Source organism: Oncorhynchus clarkii, chromosome 7 (assembly GCF_045791955.1).
Source record: "Oncorhynchus clarkii lewisi isolate Uvic-CL-2024 chromosome 7, UVic_Ocla_1.0, whole genome shotgun sequence".
Taxonomy (NCBI): Eukaryota; Metazoa; Chordata; class Actinopteri; order Salmoniformes; family Salmonidae; genus Oncorhynchus; species Oncorhynchus clarkii.
The window spans coordinates 82,092,385-82,115,087 of record NC_092153.1 but is presented as its reverse complement, the minus strand read 5'-3'; the positions used below and the strand labels follow the sequence as shown (position 1 = coordinate 82,115,087).

Here is a 22,703-nt window from a genome sequence, read left to right as displayed (position 1 = left end):
TGGTACCCCAGGTCATCTTAGGTTTCATTACATACAGTCGAGAAGAACTACTGAATATAAGAGCAGCGTCAACTCACCATCAGTACGACCAAAAATATGACTTTCCCGGAGCGGATCCTGTGTTCTGCCTTTCACCCAGGACAATGGAATGGATCCCAGCCGGCGACCCAAAACAACGACTTCGTAAAAGAGGGAAACGAAGCGGTCTTCTGGTCAGACTCCGGAGACGGGCACATCGCGCACCACTCCCTAGCATACTTCTCGCCAATGTCCAGTCTCTTGACAACAAGGTTGATGAAATCCGAGCAAGGGTAGCATTCCAGAGGTACATCAGAGACTAACGTTCTTTGCTTCACGGAAACATGGCTCACTCGAGACACGCTATCGGAGTCGGTGCAGCCAGCTGGTTTCTCCACGCATCCCGCCAACAGAAACAAACATCTTTCTGGTAAGAAGAGGGGCGGAGGCGTATGCTTCATGGTTAACGAGACGTGGTGTGGTCATAACAACATACAGGAACTCAAGTCCTTCTGTTCACCTGATTTTAGAATTCCTCACAATCAAATGTCGACCGCATTATCTACCAAGGGAATTCTCTTCGATTATAATCACAGCCGTATATATTCCCCCCCAAGCAGACACATCGATGGCTCTGAACAAACTTTATTTGACTCTTTGCAAACTGGAAACCACATATCCGGAGGCTGCATTCATTGTAGCTGGGGATTTTAACAAGGCTAATCTGAAAACAAGACTCCCTAAATTGTATCAGAATATCGATTGCGCAACCAGGGCTGGTAAAACCTTGGATCATTGCTATTCTAACTTGCGCGACGCATATAAGGTCCCCCCCCGCCCTCCTTTCGGAAAAGCTGACCACGACTCCATTTTGTTGCTCCCTGCCTACAGACAGAAGCTAAAACAAGAAGCTCCCGCGCTGAGGTCTGTTCAACGCTGGTCCGACCAATGTGATTCCACGCTCCAAGACTGCTTCCATCACGTTGACTGGGATATGTTTCGTATTGCGTCAAACAACAACATTGACGAATACGCTGATTCGGTGAGCGAGTTCATTAGAACGTGCGTTGAAGATGTCGTTCCCATAGCAACGATTAAAACATTCCCAAACCAGAAACCGTGGATTGATGGCAGCATTCGCGTGAAACTGAAAGCGCAAACCACTGCTTTTAATCAGGGCAAGGTGACCGGAAACATGACCGAATACAAACAGTGTAGCTATTCCCTCTGCAAGGCAATCAAACAAGCTAAGCGTCAGTATAGAGACAAAGTAGAATCGCAATTTAACAGTCAATCACGGATTACACGGATTACAAAAAGAACCAGCCCCGTCACGGACCAGGACATCCCCAGCCGCGCCCTCAGAGCATGCGCAGACCAGCTGGCTCGTGTGTTTACGGACATATTCAATCAACCCTTATCCCAGTCTGCTGTTCCCACATGCTTCAAGAGGGCCACCATTGTTCCTGTTCCCAAGAAAGCTAAGGTAACTGAGCTAAACGACTACCGCCCCGTAGCACTCACTTCCGTCATCATGAAATGCTTTGAGAGACTAGTCAAGGACCATATCACCTCCACCCTACCTGACACCCTAGACCCACTCCAATTTGCTTACTGCCCTAACCCATCTGGACAAGAGGAATACCTGTGTGAGAATGCTGTTCATCGACTACAGCTCAGCATTTAACACCATAGTACCCTCCAAACTCGTCATCAAGCTCGAGACCATGGGTCTCGACCCCGCCCTGTGCAACTGGGTACTGGACTTCCTCGCACGCCTCCAGCTTAATCATCAAGTTTGCGGACGACATTACAGTGGTAGGCTTGATTACCAACAACGACGAGACGGCCTACAGGGAGGAGGTGAGGGCCCTCGGAGTGTAGTGTCAGGAAAATAACCTCACACTCAATGTCAACAAAACTAAGGAGATTGTGGACTTCAGGAAACAGCAGAGGGAACACCCCCCTATTCACATCGATGGGACAGTAGTGGAGAGGGTAGTAAGTTTTAAGTTCCTCGGCGTACACATCGCAGACAAACTGAATTGGTCCACCCACACAGACAGCATCGTGAAGAAGGCGCAGAAGCGCCTCTTCAACCTCAGGAGGCTGAAGAAATTCGGCTTGTCACCAAAGCACTCACAAACTTCTACAGATGCACAATCGAGAGCATCCTGTCGGGCTGTATCACCGCCTGGTACGGCAACTGCTCCGCCCACAACCGTAAGGCTCTCCAGAGGGTAGTGAGGTCTGCACAACGCATCACGGGGGCAAACTACCTGCCCTCCAGGACACCTACACCACCCGATGTCACAGGAAGGCCATAAAGATCATCAAGGACAACAACCACCCGAGCCACTGCCTGTTCACCCCGCTATCATCCAGAAGGCAAGGTCAGTACAGGTGCATCAAAGCTGGGACCGAGAGACTGAAAAACAGCTTCTATCTCAAGGCCATCAGACTGTTAAACAGCCACCACTAACATTGAGTGGCTGCTGCCAACACACTGACTCAACACCAGCCACTTTAATAATGGGAATTGATGGGAATTGATGTAAAATATATCACTAGCCACTTTAAACAATGCTACTTAATATAATGTTTACATACCCTACATTATTCATCTCATATGTATACGTATATACTGTACTCTATATCATCTACTGCATCTTTATTTAATACATGTATCACTAGCCACTTTAACTATGCCACTTTGTTTACATACTCATCTCATATGTATATACTGTACTCGATACCATCTACTGCATCTTGCCTATGCTGTTCTGTACCATCACTCATTCTTATATCTTTATGTACATATTCTTTATCCCTTTACACTTGTGTGTATAAGGTAGTAGTTTTGGAATTGTTAGTTAGATTACTCGTTGGTTATTAATGCATTGTCGGAACTAGAAGCACAAGCATTTCGCTACACTCGCATTAACATCTGCTAACCATGTGTATGTGACAAATAAATTTGATTTGATAAGCTACGGACAACCAACACAATTGCATTTTATCGATGGCAATTTGAATTCACGGAGATGCCATGACGAGATCCTGAGGCCCATTGTGGTGCCGTTCATCCGCTGTCATCACCTCGTGTTTCAGCAAGTATCTTTACACAATGACTGGAAGCTGAAAATGTCCCAGTTCTTCCATGGCCTGCTTACAAACCAGACATGTCACCCGTTGAGCATGTTTGGGATGCTCTGGATCGACGTGTACAACAGAGCGTTCCAGTTCCCACCAATAACCAGAAACTACGCACAGCCATTGAAGAACAGTGGGACAACATTCCACAGGCCACAATCAACAGCCTGATCAACTCTATGTGGAGATGTGTCGCGCTGCATGAGGCAAATTGTAGGAGCAGCTCAACCACTTTAGTGGAGTAAAAGGAGGAGCAGCTCAACCACTTTAGTGGAGTAGGAGGAGGAGCAGCTCAACCACTTTAGTGGAGTAGGAGGAGGAGCAGCTCAACCACTTTAGTGGAGGATGAGGAGCAGCTCAACCACTTTAGTGGAGGAGGAGGAGGAGCAGCAGCTCAACCACTTTAGTGGAGGAGGAGGAGGAGCAGCAGCTCAACCACTTTAGTGGAGCAGGAGAAGGTGCAGCTCAACCACTTTAGTGGAGGAGGAGAAGGAGCAGCTCAACCAATTTAGTGGAGGAGGAGGAGCAGCTCAACCACTTTAGTGGAGGAGAAGGAGCATCTCAACCGCTTTAGAGGAGGAGGAGGAGGAGCAGCTCAACCACTTTATTAGAGGAGGTGCAGCTCAACCGCTTTAGTGGAGGAGGAGGAGCAGCTCAACCACCATAGTAGTGGAGGAGGAGGAGCAGCTCAACCACTTTAGTGGAGGAGGAGGAGCAGCTCAACCACTTTAGTGGAGGAGAACGAGAAGGAGCAGCTCAACCGCTTTAGTGGAGGAGGAGGAGCAGCTCAACCACTAGTGGAGGAGAACGAGAAGGAGCAGCTCAACCACTTTAGTGGAGGAGGAGGAGCAGCTCAACTACTTTAGTGGAGGAGGAGGAGCAGCTCAACCACTTTAGTGGAGGAGGAGGAGCAGCTCAACTACTTTAGTGGAGGAGGAGGAGGAGGAGGAGCAGCTCAACCACTTTAGTGGAGGAGGAGGAGGAGGAGCAGCTCAACCACTTTAGTGGAGGAGGAGGAGGAGCAGCTCAACCACTTTAGTGGAGGAGGAGGAGGAGCAGCTCAACCACTTTAGTGGAGGAGGAGGAGGAGCAGCTCAACCACCATAGTAGTGGAGGAGGAGGAGGAGGAGGAGGAGGAGCAGCTCAACCACTTTAGTGGAGGAGGAGGAGCAGCTCAACCACCATAGTAGTGGAGGAGGAGGAGCAGCTCAACCACTTTAGTGGAGGAGGAGGAGGAGCAGCTCAACCACCATAGTAGTGGAGGAGGAGGAGGAGGAGGAGCAGCTCAACCACTTTAGTGGAGGAGGAGGAGGAGGAGCAGCTCAACCACTTTAGTGGAGGAGGAGGAGCAGCTCAACCACTTTAGTGGAGGAGGAGGAGGAGCAGCTCAACCACTTTAGTGGAGGAGGAGGAGGAGGAGCAGCTCAACCACTTTAGTGGAGGAGGAGCAGCTCAACCACTTTAGTGGAGGAGGAGGAGCAGCTCAACCACTTTAGTGGAGGAGGAGGAGGAGGAGGAGCAGCTCAACCATTTTAGTGGAGGAGGAGAAGGTGCAGCTCAACCACTTTAGTGGAGGAGGAGAAGGTGCAGCTCAACCACTTTAGTGGAGGAGGAGGAGGAGGAGAAGGAGCAGCTCAACCAATTTAGTGGAGTAGGAGGAGGAGGAGCAGCTCAACCACTTTAGTGGAGGAGAAGGAGCAGCTCAACCGCTTTAGAGGAGGATAAGGAGAAGGAGCAGCTCAACCACTTTATTAGAGGAGGAGGTGCAGCTCAACCGCTTTAGTGGAGGAGAAGGAGCAGCTCAACCACTTTAGTGGAGGAGGAGGAGGAGGAGAAGGAGCAGCTCAACCACTTTAGTGAAGGAGGAGGAGCAGCTCAACCACTTCATTAGAGGAGGAGGAGGAGGAGCAGCTCAACCACTTTAGTGGAGGAGAAGGAGCAGGTCAACCGCTTTGGAGGAGGGGAAGGAGCAGCTCAACCATTTTAGTGGAGGAGGAGGAGCAGCTCAACCACTTTAGTGGAGGAGGAGGAGGAGGAGGAGGAGGAGCAGCTCAAGCACTTTAGTGGAGGAGGAGGAGCAGCTCAAGCACTTTAGTGGAGGAGGAGGAGCAGCTCAAGCACTTTAGTGGAGGAGGAGGAAGAGCAGCTCAACCACTTTAGTGTAGGAGGAGGAGCAGCTCAACCACTTTAGTAGAGGAGGAGAAGCAGCTCAACCACTTTAGTAGAGGAGGAGGAGGAGGAGAAGCTGGCTGGTGATGGATTGTTTTGGACGTGGTTTGAGTACCAAATGGCACCATATTCCCTTCATAGTGCACTACTTTTGACCAATGGCTAGAGAGCTCTGGTCAAAAGTAGTGCACTGTGTAGGGAAATCTGGTGCGTTTTGGGACTTAGCCCTCTAATGTGATGGATTTGAAGTTAGAGTAGTTTAGGACCTGGATTCGTCGACGGCAGCAGCAGTGGCCTCCCCACCTGACCATGAACAACGTGTCCCCTCTGTTCCACAGTACTGGGAGGTGGAACCTGGCCCTGCAAACACATCTGACCAGTTCTAGATTTATGGATACGTCCTCTGATCTGATTTTAATAGACTTGTAGATTTACGATGGTTCTGGGTTGATCAGAAGTGTAAGCAACAATATCCAGACACTTAGAGGTCAGCAGTGACTCTGTAATGAATTCTCTATATCACCATAGCAATCAACCTATCAACATCACTAGACTGTCACAATAATGACTGTAGTCAAATGGTTACCCGGACTATTTGCATTATGTTGCGCCCCCCCCCCCCAACCCCTCTCTTACACTGCTGCTACTCTCTGTTTATCATATATGCATAGTCACTTTCCTAACTATTCATTCATGTACATACTACCTCAATTGGCCAGACTAACCGGTGCCTGTATGTAGCCTCCCTACTGTATATAGCCTCCCTACTGTATATAGCCTCTACTGTATATAGCCTCCCTACTGTATATAGCCTCTCTACTGTATATAGCCTCCCTACTGTATATAGCCTCCCTACTGTATATAGCCTCCCTACTGTATATAGCCTCCCTACTGTATATAGCCTCTACTGTATAAAGCCTCTCTACTGTATATAGCCTCTACTGTATAAAGCCTCTACTGTATATAGCCTCTCTACTGTATATAGCCTCTCTACTGTATATAGCCTCTCTACTGTATATAGCCTCTCTACTGTATATAGCCTCTCTACTGTATATAGCCTCCCTACTGTATATAGCCTCTCTACTGTATATAGCCTCTCTACTGTATATAGCCTGGTTGTGTAGAACTGTTTGTGCTTGGCAGGAGAGGGTGGCTTCCTGGTGGTCAGAACTGGTTGTGCTTGGCAGGAGAGGTTAGCTTCCTGGTGGTCAGAACTGGTTGTCCTTGGCAGGAGAGGTTAGCTTCCTGGTGGTCAGAACTGTTTGTGCTTGGCAGGCGAGGTTAGCTTCCTGGTGGTCAGAACTGGTTGTGCTTGGCAGAAGAGGTTAGCTTTCTGGTGGTCAGAACTGGTTGTCCTTGGCAGGAGAGGTTAGCTTCCTGGTGGTCAGAACTGGTTGTCCTTGGCAGGAGAGGTTAGCTTCCTGGTGGTCAGAACTGGTTGTCCTTGGCAGGAGAGGGTAGCTTCCTGGTGGTCAGAACTGGTTGTCCTTGGCAGGAGAGGGTAGCTTCCTGGTGGTCAGAACTCGTTTAAACATTCTAATGGTTTGAAACCAAAGATAATGGAGACAGGATACTGTCTGTCTGGAGACAGGATACGGTCTGTCTGGAGACAGGATGCGGTCTGTGTGGAGACAGGATACGGCCTGTGTGGAGACAGGATACGGTCTGTCTGGAGACAGGATACGGTCTGTCTGGAGACAGGATGCGGTCTGTCTGGAGACAGGATGCGGTCTGTGTGGAGACAGGATACGGCCTGTCTGGAGACAGGATGCGGTCTGTCTGGAGACAGGATGCGGTCTGTCTGGAGACAGGATGCGGTCTGTCTGGAGACAGGATGCGGTCTGTCTGGAGACAGGATGCGGTCTGTCTGGAGACAGGATGCGGTCTGTGTGGAGACAGGATACGGCCTGTGTGGAGACAGGATACGGCCTGTGTGGAGACAGGATACGGCCTGTGTGGAGACAGGATACGGCCTGTGTGGAGACAGGATACGGCCTGTGTGGAGACAGGATACGGCCTGTGTGGAGACAGGATACGGTCTGTGTGGAGACAGGATACGGCCTGTCTGGAGACAGGATACGGTCTGTCTGGAGACAGGATACGGTCTGTGTGGAGACAGGATACGGTCTGTGTGGAGACAGGATACGGTCTGTGTGGAGACAGGATACGGTCTGTCTGGAGACAGGATGCGGTCTGTGTGGAGACAGGATACGGTCTGTCTGGAGACAGGATACGGTCTGTCTGGAGACAGGATACGGCCTGTCTGGAGACAGGATACTGTTGTATTATGATGTAATTGTTGTGCTGTGTTTGTCTGTTTCTGCTTCTAGACGACCTGGCCTCCAAAGCCAACATCCTCATGGACCCGGCTGAGATCCAGGCTACCTCTATGGATGATTTGGATGAGGAGGAGGAGAGTGGCTCAGCTCAGGTACAGACTAAGGTGTCATCCTCCACACTCATGTTCTTGTATATCATCCACCTAGACCATATACATTTTGATTTGACTGGGGACTTGATTCCACCATATTGGTGTTCTCAAGTCTAAATTCTCCCCTTTTTTTGGGGTACAGCGTTTTCAATCACGTTTTATTTGTCATTGCGCCGAATATAACAGGTGTAGACTTGACCGTGAAATGCTCATTTATACAAGCCCTTTCCCAATAACGCAGAGTTAAAAAGTTATAATTACCAAATAAGAAAAAATAGGAAATAGTTACACAATAAAATAACAATGAGGCTATGTACAAGTAGCACCGGTACCGAGTCAATGTGCAGGGGTACCAGGTAGTAATGAGGTAATTGAGGTAATACACTACATTGTCAAAAGTATGTGGACACCCTTTCAAATGAGTGGATTCAGCTATACCTTTCGGTTACTGGCCCAACGCTCTAACCACGAGGCTTCCTGCCGCCCCGTTATACAGTGATGGGTGACTTACTGTCATTATACAGTGTTACCAACATGTCTCTATGTATTGGAGCGCTTCATGTCTATCTGTCCTGTAACAGAGGCCTTTTGGAGCGGTGGCTATGGGTGGTGCCCTGGCCAGACCCAGCTGGCTCAGTTCTCCCACTCTGGGCCGAGCCAATCGTTTCCTGAGTACTGCTGCCGTCAGCCTCATGACTCCCAGGCGACCCCTGGCACCCCCGGAGAAAGTTAAAGTTCGCACCCTGGCCGTGGAGCAGAGGACGGAGGAGGACAGTGAGTGGCTTTTTTACCTTGAATATACATGGAGGGCGTATTGAGAACATTTATCTCTCTTTCTCCGTCTTTCACTCTCTCGCTTTCTGTCTTTCAACCACCACTGTAAATATAGAGTTTAGTCGACAGATGTCAAGGCTAAAGTACAGAAAATGTAGTGGGGTGCCAATTATCTGCGGATGAGTGTGAAAATGTATTCCTCACCTCTAGAAATGGTCTAGTACTTTTTGACCTATTATTACCTGGGTGTCTAGTTATTGTACTGAACGGAACACCAGGTTAGGAACATGATGTTTTCTTTCTTCCCTTCCTCTCCTCAAGTCGAGGGAAGCCATGGTAACGACGGCCTGTTGCTGGGGCGACCGTTGGAAGAGCCCGACCATCCAATCACAGAGAAGTCCCTGCTGGAGATTTTGGATGGGATTGTGATGATGTACAACCTGAGTGTTCATCAACAGCTGGGCAAGGTAACCTGGTCTAAAGCAGTGCACCGTGGGGGTCTAAAGCAGTGCACCGTGGGGGTCTGGTCTAAAGTAGTGCACCGTGGGGGTCTAAAGCAGTGCACCGTGGGGGTCTGGTCTAAAGTAGTGCACCGTGGGGGTCTGGTCTAAAGCAGTGCACCGTGGGGGTCTGGTCTAAAGCAGTGCACCGTGGGGGTCTAAAGCAGTGCACCGTGGGGGTCTGGTCTAAAGCAGTGCACCGTGGGGGTCTGGTCTAAAGCAGTGCACCGTGGGGGTCTGGTCTAAAGTAGTGCACCGTGGGGGTCTAAAGCAGTGCACCGTGGGGGTCTGGTCTAAAGTAGTGCACCGTGGGGGTCTAAAGCAGTGCCCCGTGGGGGTCTAAAGCAGTGCACCGTGGGGGTCTGGTCTAAAGTAGTGCACCGTGGGGTCTAAAGCAGTGCACCGTGGGGGTCTGGTCTAAAGCAGTGCACCGTGGGGGTCTGGTCTAAAGCAATGCACCGTGGGGGTCTGGTCTAAAGCAGTGCACCGTGGGGGTCTGGTCTAAAGCAGTGCACCGTGGGGGTCTGGTCTAAAGCAGTGCACCGTGGGGGTCTGGTCTAAAGCAGTGCACCGTGGGGGTCTGGTCTAAAGCAGTGCACCGTGGGGGTCTGGTCTAAAGCAGTGCACCGTGGGGGTCTAAAGCAGTGCACCGTGGGGGTCTGGTCTAAAGCAGTGCACCGTGGGGTATAAAGCAGTGCACCGTGGGGGTCTGGTCTAAAGTAGTGCACCGTGTGGGGTCTGGTCTAAAGCAGTGCACCGTGGGGGTCTGGTCTAAAGCAGTGCACCGTGGGGGTCTGGTCTAAAGTAGTGCACCGTGGGGGTCTGGTCTAAAGCAGTGCACCGTGAGGGTCTGGTCTAAAGCAGTGCACCGTGGGGGTCTGGTCTAAAGCAGTGCACCGTGGGGGTCTGGTCTAAAGCAGTGCACCGTGGGGGTCTAAAGTAGTGCACCCTGGGGGTCTGGTCTAAAGCAGTGCACCGTGGGGGTCTGGTCTAAAGTAGTGCACCGTGGGGGTCTGGTCTAAAGCAGTGCACCGTGGGGGTCTGGTCTAAAGTAGTGCACCGTGGGGGTCTGGTCTAAAGCAGTGCACCGTGGGGGTCTGGTCTAAAGTAGTGCACCGTGGGGGTCTGGTCTAAAGCAGTGCACCGTGGGGGTCTGGTCTAAAGTAGTGCACCTTGGGGGTCTAAAGTAGTGCACCCTGGGGGTCTGGTCTAAAGCAGTGCACCGTGGGGGTCTGGTCTAAAGCAGTGCACCGTGGGGGTCTGGTCTAAAGTAGTGCACCGTGGGGGTCTAAAGTAGTGCACCCTGGGGGTCTGGTCTAAAGCAGTGCACCGTGGGGGTCTGGTCTAAAGTAGTGCACCGTGGGGGTCTGGTCTAAAGCAGTGCACCGTGGGGGTCTGGTCTAAAGTAGTGCACCGTGGGGGTCTGGTCTAAAGTAGTGCACCGTGGGGGTCTGGTCTAAAGCAGTGCACCGTGGGGGTCTGGTCTAAAGTAGTGCACCGTGGGGGTCTGGTCTAAAGCAGTGCACCGTGGGGGTCTGGTCTAAAGTAGTGCACTGTGGGGTCTGGTCTAAAGTAGTGCACCGTGGGGGTCTGGTCTAAAGTAGTGCACCGTGGGGGTCTAGTCTAAAGTAGTGCACTCTGGGGGTCTAGTCTAAAGTAGTGCACTCTGGGGGTCTGGTCTAAAGTAGTGCACCGTGGGGGTCTAAAGTAGTGCACCGTGGGGGTCTAAAGTAGTGCACCGTGGGGGTCTAAAGTAGTGCACCGTGGGGGTCTAAAGTAGTGCACCGTGGGGGTCTAAAGTAGTGCACCGTGGGGGTCTGGTCTAAAGCAGTGCACCGTGGGGGTCTGGTCTAAAGCAGTGCACCGTGGGGGTCTGGTCTAAAGTAGTGCACCGTGGGGGTCTGGTCTAAAGCACATGAACCGTGGGGGTCTGGTCTAAAGCAGTGCACCGTGGGGGTCTGGTCTAAAGTAGTGCACCGTGGGGGTCTGGTCTAAAGTAGTGCACCGTGGGGGTCTGGTCTAAAGTAGTGCACCGTGGGGGTCTGGTCTAAAGTAGTGCACCGTGGGGGTCTAGTCTAAAGTAGTGCACCCTGGGGGTCTAGTCTAAAGTAGTGCACTCTGGGGGTCTGGTCTAAAGTAGTGCACCGTGGGGGTCTAAAGTAGTGCACCGTGGGGGTCTAAAGTAGTGCACCGTGGGGGTCTAAAGTAGTGCACTGTGGGGGTCTAAAGTAGTGCACCGTGGGGGTCTAAAGTAGTGCACCGTGGGGGTCTAAAGTAGTGCACCGTGTGGGGTCTAAAGTAGTGCACCGTGGGGGTCTAAAGTAGTGCACTATAAAGGGAATTAAGGGATCTGTTGAGGTCAATACGGAACCGTAATGGAGCCGCTGTGTTGAGATTTGAAATGCTCTCTGGGTAAGAGGTTGAGGTGCAATTATGTCCACTGGAGACCATTCAACAGGACAGGGAATAGATGACCAACAGGACACGGTGCAGGGGGCCATTGAACAGGACAGTGATTAGATGACCGTTCAGTAGGACAAGGTTATTGGGGGCGTTCATTAGGACAAGGTTATTGGGGGCGTTCATTAGGACACGGTTATTGTGGGGCGTTCATTAGGACAAGGTTATTGGGGGCGCTCATTAGGACAAGGTTATTGGGGGGCGCTCATTAGGACAAGGTTATTGGGTGGCGCTCATTAGGACAAGGTTATTGGGGGCGTTCATTAGGACAAGGTTATTGGGGGCGTTCATTAGGACAAGGTTATTGGGGACGCTCATTAGGACAAGGTTATTGGGGGCGTTCATTAGGACAATGTCATTGGGGGGCGCTCATTAGGACAAGGGCACAGCCAGGGTAACCGTTGTGTAGTTCAGATTGGTTAACGTCTCTTAAGTGAAGTAGTCAACAAACACACACAGGCCTTGGTTCATGTACTATTTGAAATCCTTTCAAATGCGTTACTCGTGTTTTATTGAGTTGTCATAACGAACCAGTAGAATAGCCCCGAATGTTCAAACCATGTCCATCTCCAGGATCCAGCAAACTCTATTTAAACACCGGTTTGGATGGACTGATGGGAGGTGTTTATTAGGACCCCCCAGTAGCTTTTACAGAGGCAGCAGCTCTTCTTCCTGGAGTCTACAAAAAACACCAAAAATTAGAAGTATGGACACACCTACTCATTCAAAGGTTTTTCTTTATTTTTACTATATTCTATCTACATTGTAGAATAATAGTGAAGACATCAAAACTATGAAATAATACATATGGAATCATGTAGTAACATGATTTGAGATTATTCAAAGCAGCCACCCTTTGCCTTGATGACAGCTTTGCACACTCTTAGCTTTCTCTCAACCAACTTCACCTGGAATGCTTTTCCAGCAGTCTTGAAGGAGTTCCCACATATGCTGAGCACTTCTTTGCTGCTTTTCCTTCACTCTGTGGTCCAACTCGTCCCAAACCATCTCAATTGGGTTGAGGTTGGGTGATTTGTGGAGGCAAGGTCATCTGATGCAGCACTCCATCAATCTCCTTCTTGATCAAATAGCCCTTACACAGCCTGGAGGTGTGTTTGGTCATTGTCCTGTTGAAAAACAAATGATAGTGGGACTAAGCGCAAACCAGATGGGATGGTGTATTGCTGCAGAATGCTGTGGTAGCCATGCTGGTTAAGTGTGCCTTGAATTCTGAATAAATCACCAACAGTGTCACCAGCAAAGCACCATCACACCACCACCTCCTCCATGCTTCACGGTGGGAACCACAGACGCGGAGATAATCCATTCACCTGTTCTGCGTTCCAAAAATCAAAAATGTAGACTCCTCAGACCAAAGGACAGATTTCCACTTGTCTAATGTCCACTGCTCATGTTTTTTGGCCCAAGCAAGTCTCTTCTTCTTATTGGTGTCCTTTAGTTGTAGTTTCTTTGCAGCAACACAGCCATGAAGGCCTGATTCACTCAGTCTCCTCTGAACTGTTGATGCTGAGATGTCTGTCACTTGACCTCTGTGAAGCATTTATTTGGGCTACAATTTCTGAAGCTGGTAACTGTTATGAACTTGTCCTCTGCAGCAGAGAACTCTGGGGTCTTCCTTTCCTGGGTCGGTCCTCATGAGACAGTTTCATCATAGCGCTGGATGAATTTTGCTGCTACACTTGAATAAACTTTCTGTTCTGGATTGACTGTCTTAAAGTAATGGAGGTCATTTTGCTGTTTTACTGTGTAATTTGAGATGGAAGGTAGTTCCATGAGATCATGACTCTGTTTAATACTGTGAAGGTAGTTCCGTGAGATCATGGCTCTGTATAATACTGTGAAGGTAGTTCCGTGAGATCATTGCTCTGTATAATACTGTGAAGGTAGTTCCATGAGATCATTACTCTTTATAATACTGTGTGTTGCCGTGAATTTGTTTTGGACTTTGGTGGCATATCTGGTTGGGGTATCTATGGCCGTCTGAGCTGTATGTTATTTGGTTATGCAGACTGTCCTGCATGTTTGTTAGTTTAAGGCGTGCTGCTCTGTTTTGAGTCAGCTGCAACTTATGCTCGGTCGTTCTTTGCTGCACCTGACTATATTGCCGGACAGTAATCAAGATGGGACAAGACCAGAGCTTGAACAACTAGAACATTTGATCTTTGTGTCAAGTACAGACCATCGTATTATAACAGACATACTTCGCCACATCGTAGCCAATGAAAATTAGCCATTCAATGTTAAACTCCTAGGAGTTTCTTCCTCAACTTGCTCAATGGTCACACCATTTATACATATTTTGTATATTTCTTAAATGTAGCCTTTATTTAACGAGGCAGGTCAGGTAAGAACAAATGTTTATTTACAAGGATGGCCTACCCCCGGCCAAACCCAGACGACGCTGGGCCAATTGTGCGCCACCCTATGGGACACCTAATCCCTGATACAACCTGGATTCGAACCAAGGGCAGTAGTGACTCCTCTTGCACTGACATGCAGTGCCTTAGACATGCAGCGCCACTCAGGAGCCCAACTCCAGTTGAGCGGAAGTCTAAGACACAGCATCTCCATGCAAGAGGTGTCACTACAGTCCCTGGTTCGAATCCAGGCTGTGTCACATCCGGCCGTGATTGGGAGTCCCATAATTGGCCCAGCGTCGTCCGGGTTTGGCCGGGTGGTAGGCCGTCCATTGTAAAATTAGAATTAGTTTCTCAACTGACTTGCCTCGATAAATCAACAGCCCAAGGACATAGCACTGAAGGGACACCACACTGTACATATCTGATGCTAGAGAAGCTTCCATTGATGAACTCTCTCTGGGTTCTATTAGTTAGTGAGTGTCTTCAATAACAATTTAGGATCACAAACATCAAAGGCTGCCATTAAAATCTTAACATTTTTTTTTAAATTGAACTAGTCAAGTCAGTTATAACGTCCTACAATACAGCTCCAACTATCTTATTATCCATTTATTTGAACCAATCATCAGTCATCTGAGTCAGTAGAAATTGAGTGCCCTTCTCTATATGCATACTGAAAGTCAGTAGGTAACTTGTTCTCTAAAATAAAAAATAGCATTTGTATTTGTTCAAACACAATTCTCTCTATCAGCCAGCAAAGGGTGATTGGGTGGCTTTTAGAGCCAGCAAAGGGTGATTGGGTGGCTTTTAGAGCCAGCAAAGGGTGATTGGGTGGCTTTTAGAGCCAGCAAAGGGTGATTGGGTGGCTTTTAGAGCCAGCAAAGGGTGATTGGGTGGCTTTTAGAGCCAGCAAAGGGTGATTGGGTGGCTTTTAGAGCCAGCAAAGGGTGATTGGGTGGCTTTTAGAGCCAGCAAAGGGTGATTTTGATATTTTTAGTTTGTGGAATTACTTTAGCTTCCTACCAAGCCTGTGTACACACACACACACACACACACACACACACCCACCCCCTCTCTTTAGGCTTTGGTTGAAGATATAGCGAATAGTCTGTTCTATTCTTAGTTCCCCATGAAGGTTGTTTATACCTGATGGATAACAATAGTTTTCCCACCTCTCCCACACTAACCTGACCAAATTCACAACAGCAGTCATTCTCTATCATTTAATAGGTCTTTGATACAAAATTATGAGGTTGTCATTTCACTTCTGTGTTTTTCCAGTTTACCAGTGAATTAGTCATTGAAATTATTGGCAAAATGGAATACGGGTTTTTCTTTATAAATGATCTATCCATGACAAATCAACTACAATGATTGATGGAGATGAGGTTTTCTGCCCCATGATATCATTTAAGGTGCTCAAGTCTTCTTTTTTTTCCCCCTTTGTGTTTTATGTCATTTATCTTGGTTTGCTAATATACTTTATTTGTGTTGTTACATTTAGTAACAACATTTATCAGTGTACAGTATGTCAACCAATCAGCTCAGCAGGACTGACTGGTTTGTCACATGTTTTGCATAGTTTCAATTCAACGTCAATCCAGGGGCCTCTAACAGTTCTGTTAGATTCTTAACAGGTGCATGCTGGTCAACAATTGCCGTGAATCATTTTACCAATACTTCCAGGTGAACATCTGGATCCTCTTCCTCATACACATCAAACCAACGCACTTGTTTTACATCTTCATCAAATGAATCCCGAGAGAACATTTTGTATGATCTCTTATTAAATGACTTTAGCCCTAATCTTTTGCTATTTTGGCTTTCCTTGTTATTGCTACAATGTTGTGGTCGTTCTGATCACGTGTGGTCCTCTCCTCATCCTCATCATGTTGGTGTCTATCCTGTGGTCTGTCTGCTGTACCACGTTCCTGTCTCGTTCTTCAGGAGTGAGTTCCCATGTTCCCAAACCAAATAGATGATGTCATTTAATCTCTTCTTTCCTCTCATTGTCAGAAAGGATCAGAGCATTTAAAATAATTTTGGCACATATTTCATGGCAGAAAAGTGTGTGGGTCAGCAAAAACATTTTACAACTGCTATATCAATGCCAGCTCTGCCTGTCTTCCTCCACATTACGCACACAGACAGACACACAGACAGACACACAGACAGACACACAGACAGACACACAGACAGACACACAGACAGACACACAGACAGACACACAGACAGACACACAGACAGACACACAGACAGACACATAGACAGACAGACACACACACACAGACACACACACAGACAGACAGACAGACACACACACACAGACACACAGACAGACAGACACACACACACAGACAGACACACACACAGACACACACAGACAGACACACAGACAGACACACAGACAGACACACAGACAGACACACAGACACACAGACACCTACCTACCTCTCGTTCTGTATATAGGTACAAGACCTTGGACAATCACCCTTCTAGTATCGCCTGTTATTTTCTGATCATTTGATAAAAGTATATCCGGCACTGCAGTTGCCAATATCCCTGGTTCCATTAAAGCCTTTAAGCATCTGTCTTTAACAGCTTTTATATTGGCAGTGTGCTGGACTGTCTTTCTCCTTTAAAGTTTTATGTTTGGGATTTGTTCCAATTGACACCCTTTTTCATCAATTCTTTTGTCCAATTACTTTAGACCTGAACCCTGTAACGTAGTGCACTAAATAGGGTACCATTTGGGATGAACACAGTTGAGCAGGAAATGTTAGTCTTGGACTGAGACTCCTTTAGATAACGGTTGTTTGTCGTCATACCAGCCTGTCTGGTCATTTCTCCCTTCACTTCGTGATAACTCCTTTGTCCTTTAACTAAAGAAGGTTTTGGCACCGGATGTGTCCCAAATGGTGCCCTTATCCCTGTATGGTGCACTCGCCCTTATCCCCCTGTATGGTGCACTCGCCCTTATCCTCGTATAGTGCACTCGCCCTTATCCTCGTATAGTGCACTCGCCCTTATCTCGTATAGTGCACTCGCCCTTATCCCTGTATAGTGCACTCGCCCTTATCCCTGTATGGTGCACTCGCCCTTATCCCTGTATGGTGCACTCGCCCTTGTCCCCGTATAGTGCACTCGCCCTTATCTCGTATAGTGCACTCGCCCTTATCCCTGTATAGTGCACTCGCCCTTGTCCCCGTATAGTGCACTCGCCCTTATCCCTGTATGGTGCACTCGCCCTTATCCCGTATGGTGCACTCGCCCTTATCCCCGTATGGTGCACTCGCCCTTGTCCCCGTATAGTGCACTCGCCCTTTTCCCCGTATAGTGCACTCGCCCTTTTCCCCGTATAGTGCACTCGCCCTTTTCCCCGTATAGTGCACTCGCCCTTTTCCCCGTATAGTGCACTCGCCCTTTTCCCCGTATAGTGCACTCGCCCTTTTCCCCGTATAGTGCACTCGCCCTTTTCCCCGTATAGTGCACTCGCCCTTTTCCCCGTATAGTGCACTCGCCCTTTTCCCCGTATAGTGCACTCGCCCTTTTCCCCGTATAGTGCACTACTTTTGGGACCAGCATATACTGTGTAGGTATGAAAGTGTCTTGTGTAATTTCCTGCCTCAGAATGGTTCTCTTCTTTACAAGTTGACGATCTATCAACTTTAAAGGGAAGGTTATTTCTGCCGCTGACTTGTCTTTCTGCTCTTGGCCTTGTCCTAAATGTGACCCTATTCCCTATATAAACTCAGCAAAAAAAGAAACGTCCCCTTTTCAGGACCCTGTCTTTTTAAAGATAATTTGTAAAAATCCAAATAACTTCACAGATCTTCATTGTAAAGGGTTTAAACACTGTTTCCCCCATGCTTGTTCAATGAAATATATACAATTAATGAACATGCACCTGTGGAACGGTCGTTAAGGCACTAACAGCTTACAGACGGTAGTAAATTAAGGTCACAGGTATGAGAACTTAGGTCACTTACTGTTGTAAGGCTGGTCCTCACCAGACATCACCGGCAACAACGTCGCCTATGGACACAAACCCACCGTTGCTGGACCAGACAGGACTGGCAAAAAGTGATATTCACTGACAAGTTGCAGTCGTGCACTCGCTCTTTTCCCCGGATTACACCGAGGCCGGCCTGTACTCCATCAATTTGGAGGTAGAGGGTCCGTCATGGTCTGGGGCGGTGTGTCACAGCATCATCAGACTGAGCTTGTTGTCATTGCAGGCAATCTAAACGCTGTGCGTTACAGGGAAGACATCCTCCTCCCTCATGTGGTACCCTTCCTGCAGGCTCATCCTGACATGACCCTCCAGCATGACAATGCCACCAGCCATACTGCTCGTTCTGTGTGTGATTTCCTGCAAGACAGGAATGTCAGCGTTCTGCCATGGCCAGTGAAGAGCCCGGATCTCAATCCCATTGAGCACGTCTGAGACCTGTTGGATCGGAGGGTGAGGGCTAGGGCCATTCCCCCCCAGAAATGTCCGGGAACTTGCAGGTGCCTTGGTGGAAGAGTGGGGTAACATCTCACAGCAAGAACTGGCAAATCTGGTGCAGTCCATGAGGAGGAGATGCACTGCAACACACACTCAACCCTTTCCTCACACAGCAACCATAGATTCTCAAAAGCTGCACCGTCCCGGAGCTCAACTCAAGAAAGGTCTTGATTTACGAATGTATATACAGTTGCAGCTGTATGAGAAGGCCTGCAAGACTGAGCAAAAAAAAAAAATGGGCTGAATTGGGAGAGATTTGATTAACCATTGTCACGCGCTAGATGATGGAGATCAGATACACCCACAACATGATCCCCCGTAGAGACCATATTCCCAAGCATCTCAGTCCTTTTTGATTTTGTTCAACCAAGGCCACTAATATGCCCCCCTCTGAATGTCCGAGTGTGACCCCCCCCCTCCCCGTGGGTTACTGCAGCTAGTGTTGCCAGCACTGCCACTGCCTGGGTGGGTGGGGTGGGGGGGCACCCCTCCAGAATCCATATCCCGGCTCGGTACAAGGTTGTCAAGGTTCTCATTAGCAGCTTTGAGTATTTCCTTGTATACTATGCTCTCTCATCAGGGGGCTCTGGCGTCCGCAGGTCCAACCCTCCGAATCTTGAGGGGTGTGGTTTTCAAAATTATATGATTTTGATTGGTCAGGAAAACAAATGGTGTCAAAATATCGGAATTGTGCTTTGCCTGTTGTGGCCTGTATCTAGTCTGGTGTGGGACTTCTTCTACTCTATATTGACTGTAGTCTTCATCCCTGTAGGAATACCCTGCGGACATGAATGCCATGCCACAATTAGAGGAGGTTAGAGGAGTTGACGACAGCACCAGACTGGAGTCAAAATATAAATGTCAAATACTTTCACCAAACACTTGACAGTATTTGAGGTGTGCTTTGTTTTAGCCTGGAGTTTTCAATGTTAGGACTATGTGATTGGCTTTATAGAAATTATATATTGAGCTGTATTGTCACGCATGATCTGAAACTTTATATAATGAATAATATTTTTTTTTTAGAAGTATTAAATTATAATAAATGAATTATTATAATAAATTATAATAAATAAGTACTACAATAATTGTACAATAACAGTGAATATGTAATATCCATTTCCTGTTCTGTACTAAAATGGTGATTTTAAGAAGAATTCACCTAACTGTGTCGATGTACATTGCATTCGGAAAGTATTCAGAGCCCTTCGCCTTTTTCCACATTTTGTTAGGTTACAGCCTTGTTCTAAAATGTATGTGTGCCAAGCTTGCAGCGTCATACCCAAGAAGACTCGAGGCAGTAATCACTGTCAAAGGTGCTTCAACAAAGTACTGAGTAAAGGGTCTGGAAAGTTATGTAAAAATTATATTTCATTTTTTAAAAAAATATTATTTTTTGTTGTTGTAGTGCATTAGAAACAATTTTTTTAACCTGTTTTTGCTTTGTCGCTATGAGGTATTGTGTATAGATTGAGGGGGAATCCATTTTATAACATAAGGCTGTAACGAAACAAAATGTGGAGAACATCATGGGTTCTCTATACTTCCCGAACGCTCTGTATATATCACTAATCTGTGTACCACACCTTTCCCTACAGATGGTGGTGGTGTCAGATGACGTCCATGAATACGCTGTGGCTCTGAAGGACACAGAGGAGAAGATAGCACGCTGCCCAGCAAGAGTAAATGCACACCACTCACTGTTATACATGTTACACTGTTATACATCTGTGATAGAGCTAATATCAGTCTGTTTAGTATCATAGAGGAGAAGATGGCACGTTGCCCAACCAGAAGAATACAAATAATACTACCTATTATCATCAATTTATCTAACTAGTATAATAGTTTAATAGTATAATTGTACATGAATATGCTGTTGTTCTGAAGGACACCGAGGAAAAGAGCACGTTGCCCCAGCAGACTAAATACACTGTGTTATCAATCTGGGCCCAGCAGACGAAATACACTGTCTGTGTTATCAATCTGGGCCTAGCAGACTAAATACACTGTCTGTGTTATCAATCTGGGCCCAGCAGACTAAATACACTGTCTGTGTTATCAATCTGGGCCCAGCAGACTAAATACTGTCATTGTTATCAATCTGGGCCCAGCAGACTAAATACACTGTCTATGTTATCAATCTGGGCCCAGCAGACTAAATACACTGTCTGTGTTATCAATCTGGGCCCAGCAGACTAAATACTGTCAGTGTTATCAATCTGGGCCCAGCAGACTAAATACTGTCCGTGTTATCAATCTGGGCCCAGTAGACTAAATACTGTCCGTGTTATCAATCTGGGCCCAGCAGACTAAATACACTGTCTGTGTTATCAATCTGGGCCCAGCAGACTAAATACACTGTCTGTGTTATCAATCTGGGCCCAGCAGACTAAATACTGTCAGTGTTATCAATCTGTGCCCAGCAGACTAAATACTGTCCGTGTTATCAATCTGGGCCCAGTAGACTAAATACTGTCCGTGTTATCAATCTGGGCCCCGCAGACTAAATACACTGTCCGTGTTATCAATCTGGGCCCAGCAGACTAAATACTGTCCGTGTTATCAATCTGGGCCCCGCAGACTAAATACACTGTCCGTGTTATCAATCTGGGCCCAGCAGACTAAATACTGTCCGTGTTATCAATCTGGGCCCAGCAGACTAAATACACTGTCTGTGTTATCATTCTGGGCCCAGCAGACTAAATACACTGTCCGTGTTATCATCAATCTGGGCCCAGCAGACTAAATACACTGTCTGTGTTATCATCAATCTGGGCCCAGCAGACTAAATACACTGTCTGTGTTATCATTCTGGGCCCAGCAGACTAAATACACTGTCCGTGTTATCATCAATCTGGGCCCAGCAGACTAAATACACTCTGTGTTATCATCAATCTGGGCCCAGCAGACTAAATACACTGTCTGTGTTATCAATCTGGGCCCAGCAGACTAAATACACTGTCTGTGTTATCATTCTGGGCCCAGCAGACTAAATACACTGTCTGTGTTATCATTCTGGGCCCAGCAGACTAAATACACTGTCCGTGTTATCAATCTGGGCCCAGCAGACTAAATACACTGTCCGTGTTATCATTCTGGGCCCAGCAGACTAAATACACTGTCCGTGTTATCATTCTGGGCCCAGCAGACTAAATACACTGTCTGTGTTATCATTCTGGGCCCAGCAGACTAAATACACTGTCTGTGTTATCATTCTGGGCCCAGCAGACTAAATACACTGTCCGTGTTATCAATCTGGGCCCAGCAGACTAAATACACTGTCTGTGTTATCATTCTGGGCCCAGCAGACTAAATACACTGTCCGTGTTATCATTCTGGGCCCAGCAGACTAAATACTGTCCGTGTTATCATTCTGGGCCCAGCAGACTAAATACTGTCCGTGTTATCATTCTGGGCCCAGCAGACTAAATACTGTCCGTGTTATCATTCTGGGCCCAGCAGACTAAATACACTGTCCGTGTTATCATTCTGGGCCCAGCAGACTAAATACTGTCCGTGTTATCATTCTGGGCCCAGCAGACTAAATACTGTCCGTGTTATCATTCTGGGCCCAGCAGACTAAATACACTGTCTGTGTTATCATCATTCTGGGCCCAGCAGACTAAATACTGTCCGTGTTATCAATCTGGGCCCAGCAGACTAAATACTGTCCGTGTTATCATTCTGTTATGTATCGTAGTTAGGGGCGTGTGTTTTGTCACGTGATTTCTAACCTTTTTTTATTTTAATGTTTTTTTCAGTCAACTTGCATATTTTGGTTCAATTCTCATTTCTGTAAAAAAAAAAGGCTTTTAAATAGAGGGTAAAATTGAGGTCATGTGACACGATCAACCAAAAAACACTGGGCCTTAATCATAGTCAGTGTATATAATGTAGTATTTAATAGTACTGCTAATTTTTTGTATTTTTTATTTTTACCTTTATTTAACAAGGCAAGTCAGTTAAGAACAAATTCTTATTTTCAATGATGGCCTACCGGGGAACAGTGGGTTAAATGCCTTGGTCAGGGGCAGTAGGACAGATTTGTACCTTGTCAGTTCGTTGGTTTGAACTTGCAACCTTGCGGTTACTAGTCCAACGCTCTAACCACTAGGCTACCCCAGTGGTTACCCTGCCGCCCCATCTACTATGTTTTAATGTAATAGGTACTCTATAATAGTACTGGTATAATAGTACTGGTATAATAGTAGTATAAACTACACAAAACCATTTATATTATTGTACAACCTAATAGTTGCATTAGTGCAATGTTATTTTCTATCATGTTTAGTATAATAGTCATG

General features: G+C 47.3%; 1 protein-coding gene across 2 annotated transcripts in view; it reads left to right on the top strand.

The window, feature by feature from the left end:
• Window positions 1-22,703, top strand: part of LOC139413907 (ring finger protein 123) — a 257,740-nt gene that overhangs the window by 39,065 nt on the left and 195,972 nt on the right. For both annotated transcript variants that reach the window (XM_071161754.1, XM_071161755.1), the window contains exons 21-24: window positions 7,671-7,771; window positions 8,353-8,545; window positions 8,867-9,012; window positions 19,995-20,078. In XM_071161754.1, the coding sequence (XP_071017855.1) occupies window positions 7,671-7,771; window positions 8,353-8,545; window positions 8,867-9,012; window positions 19,995-20,078 (524 nt within the window). The remainder of the gene's footprint in view (window positions 1-7,670; window positions 7,772-8,352; window positions 8,546-8,866; window positions 9,013-19,994; window positions 20,079-22,703) is intronic.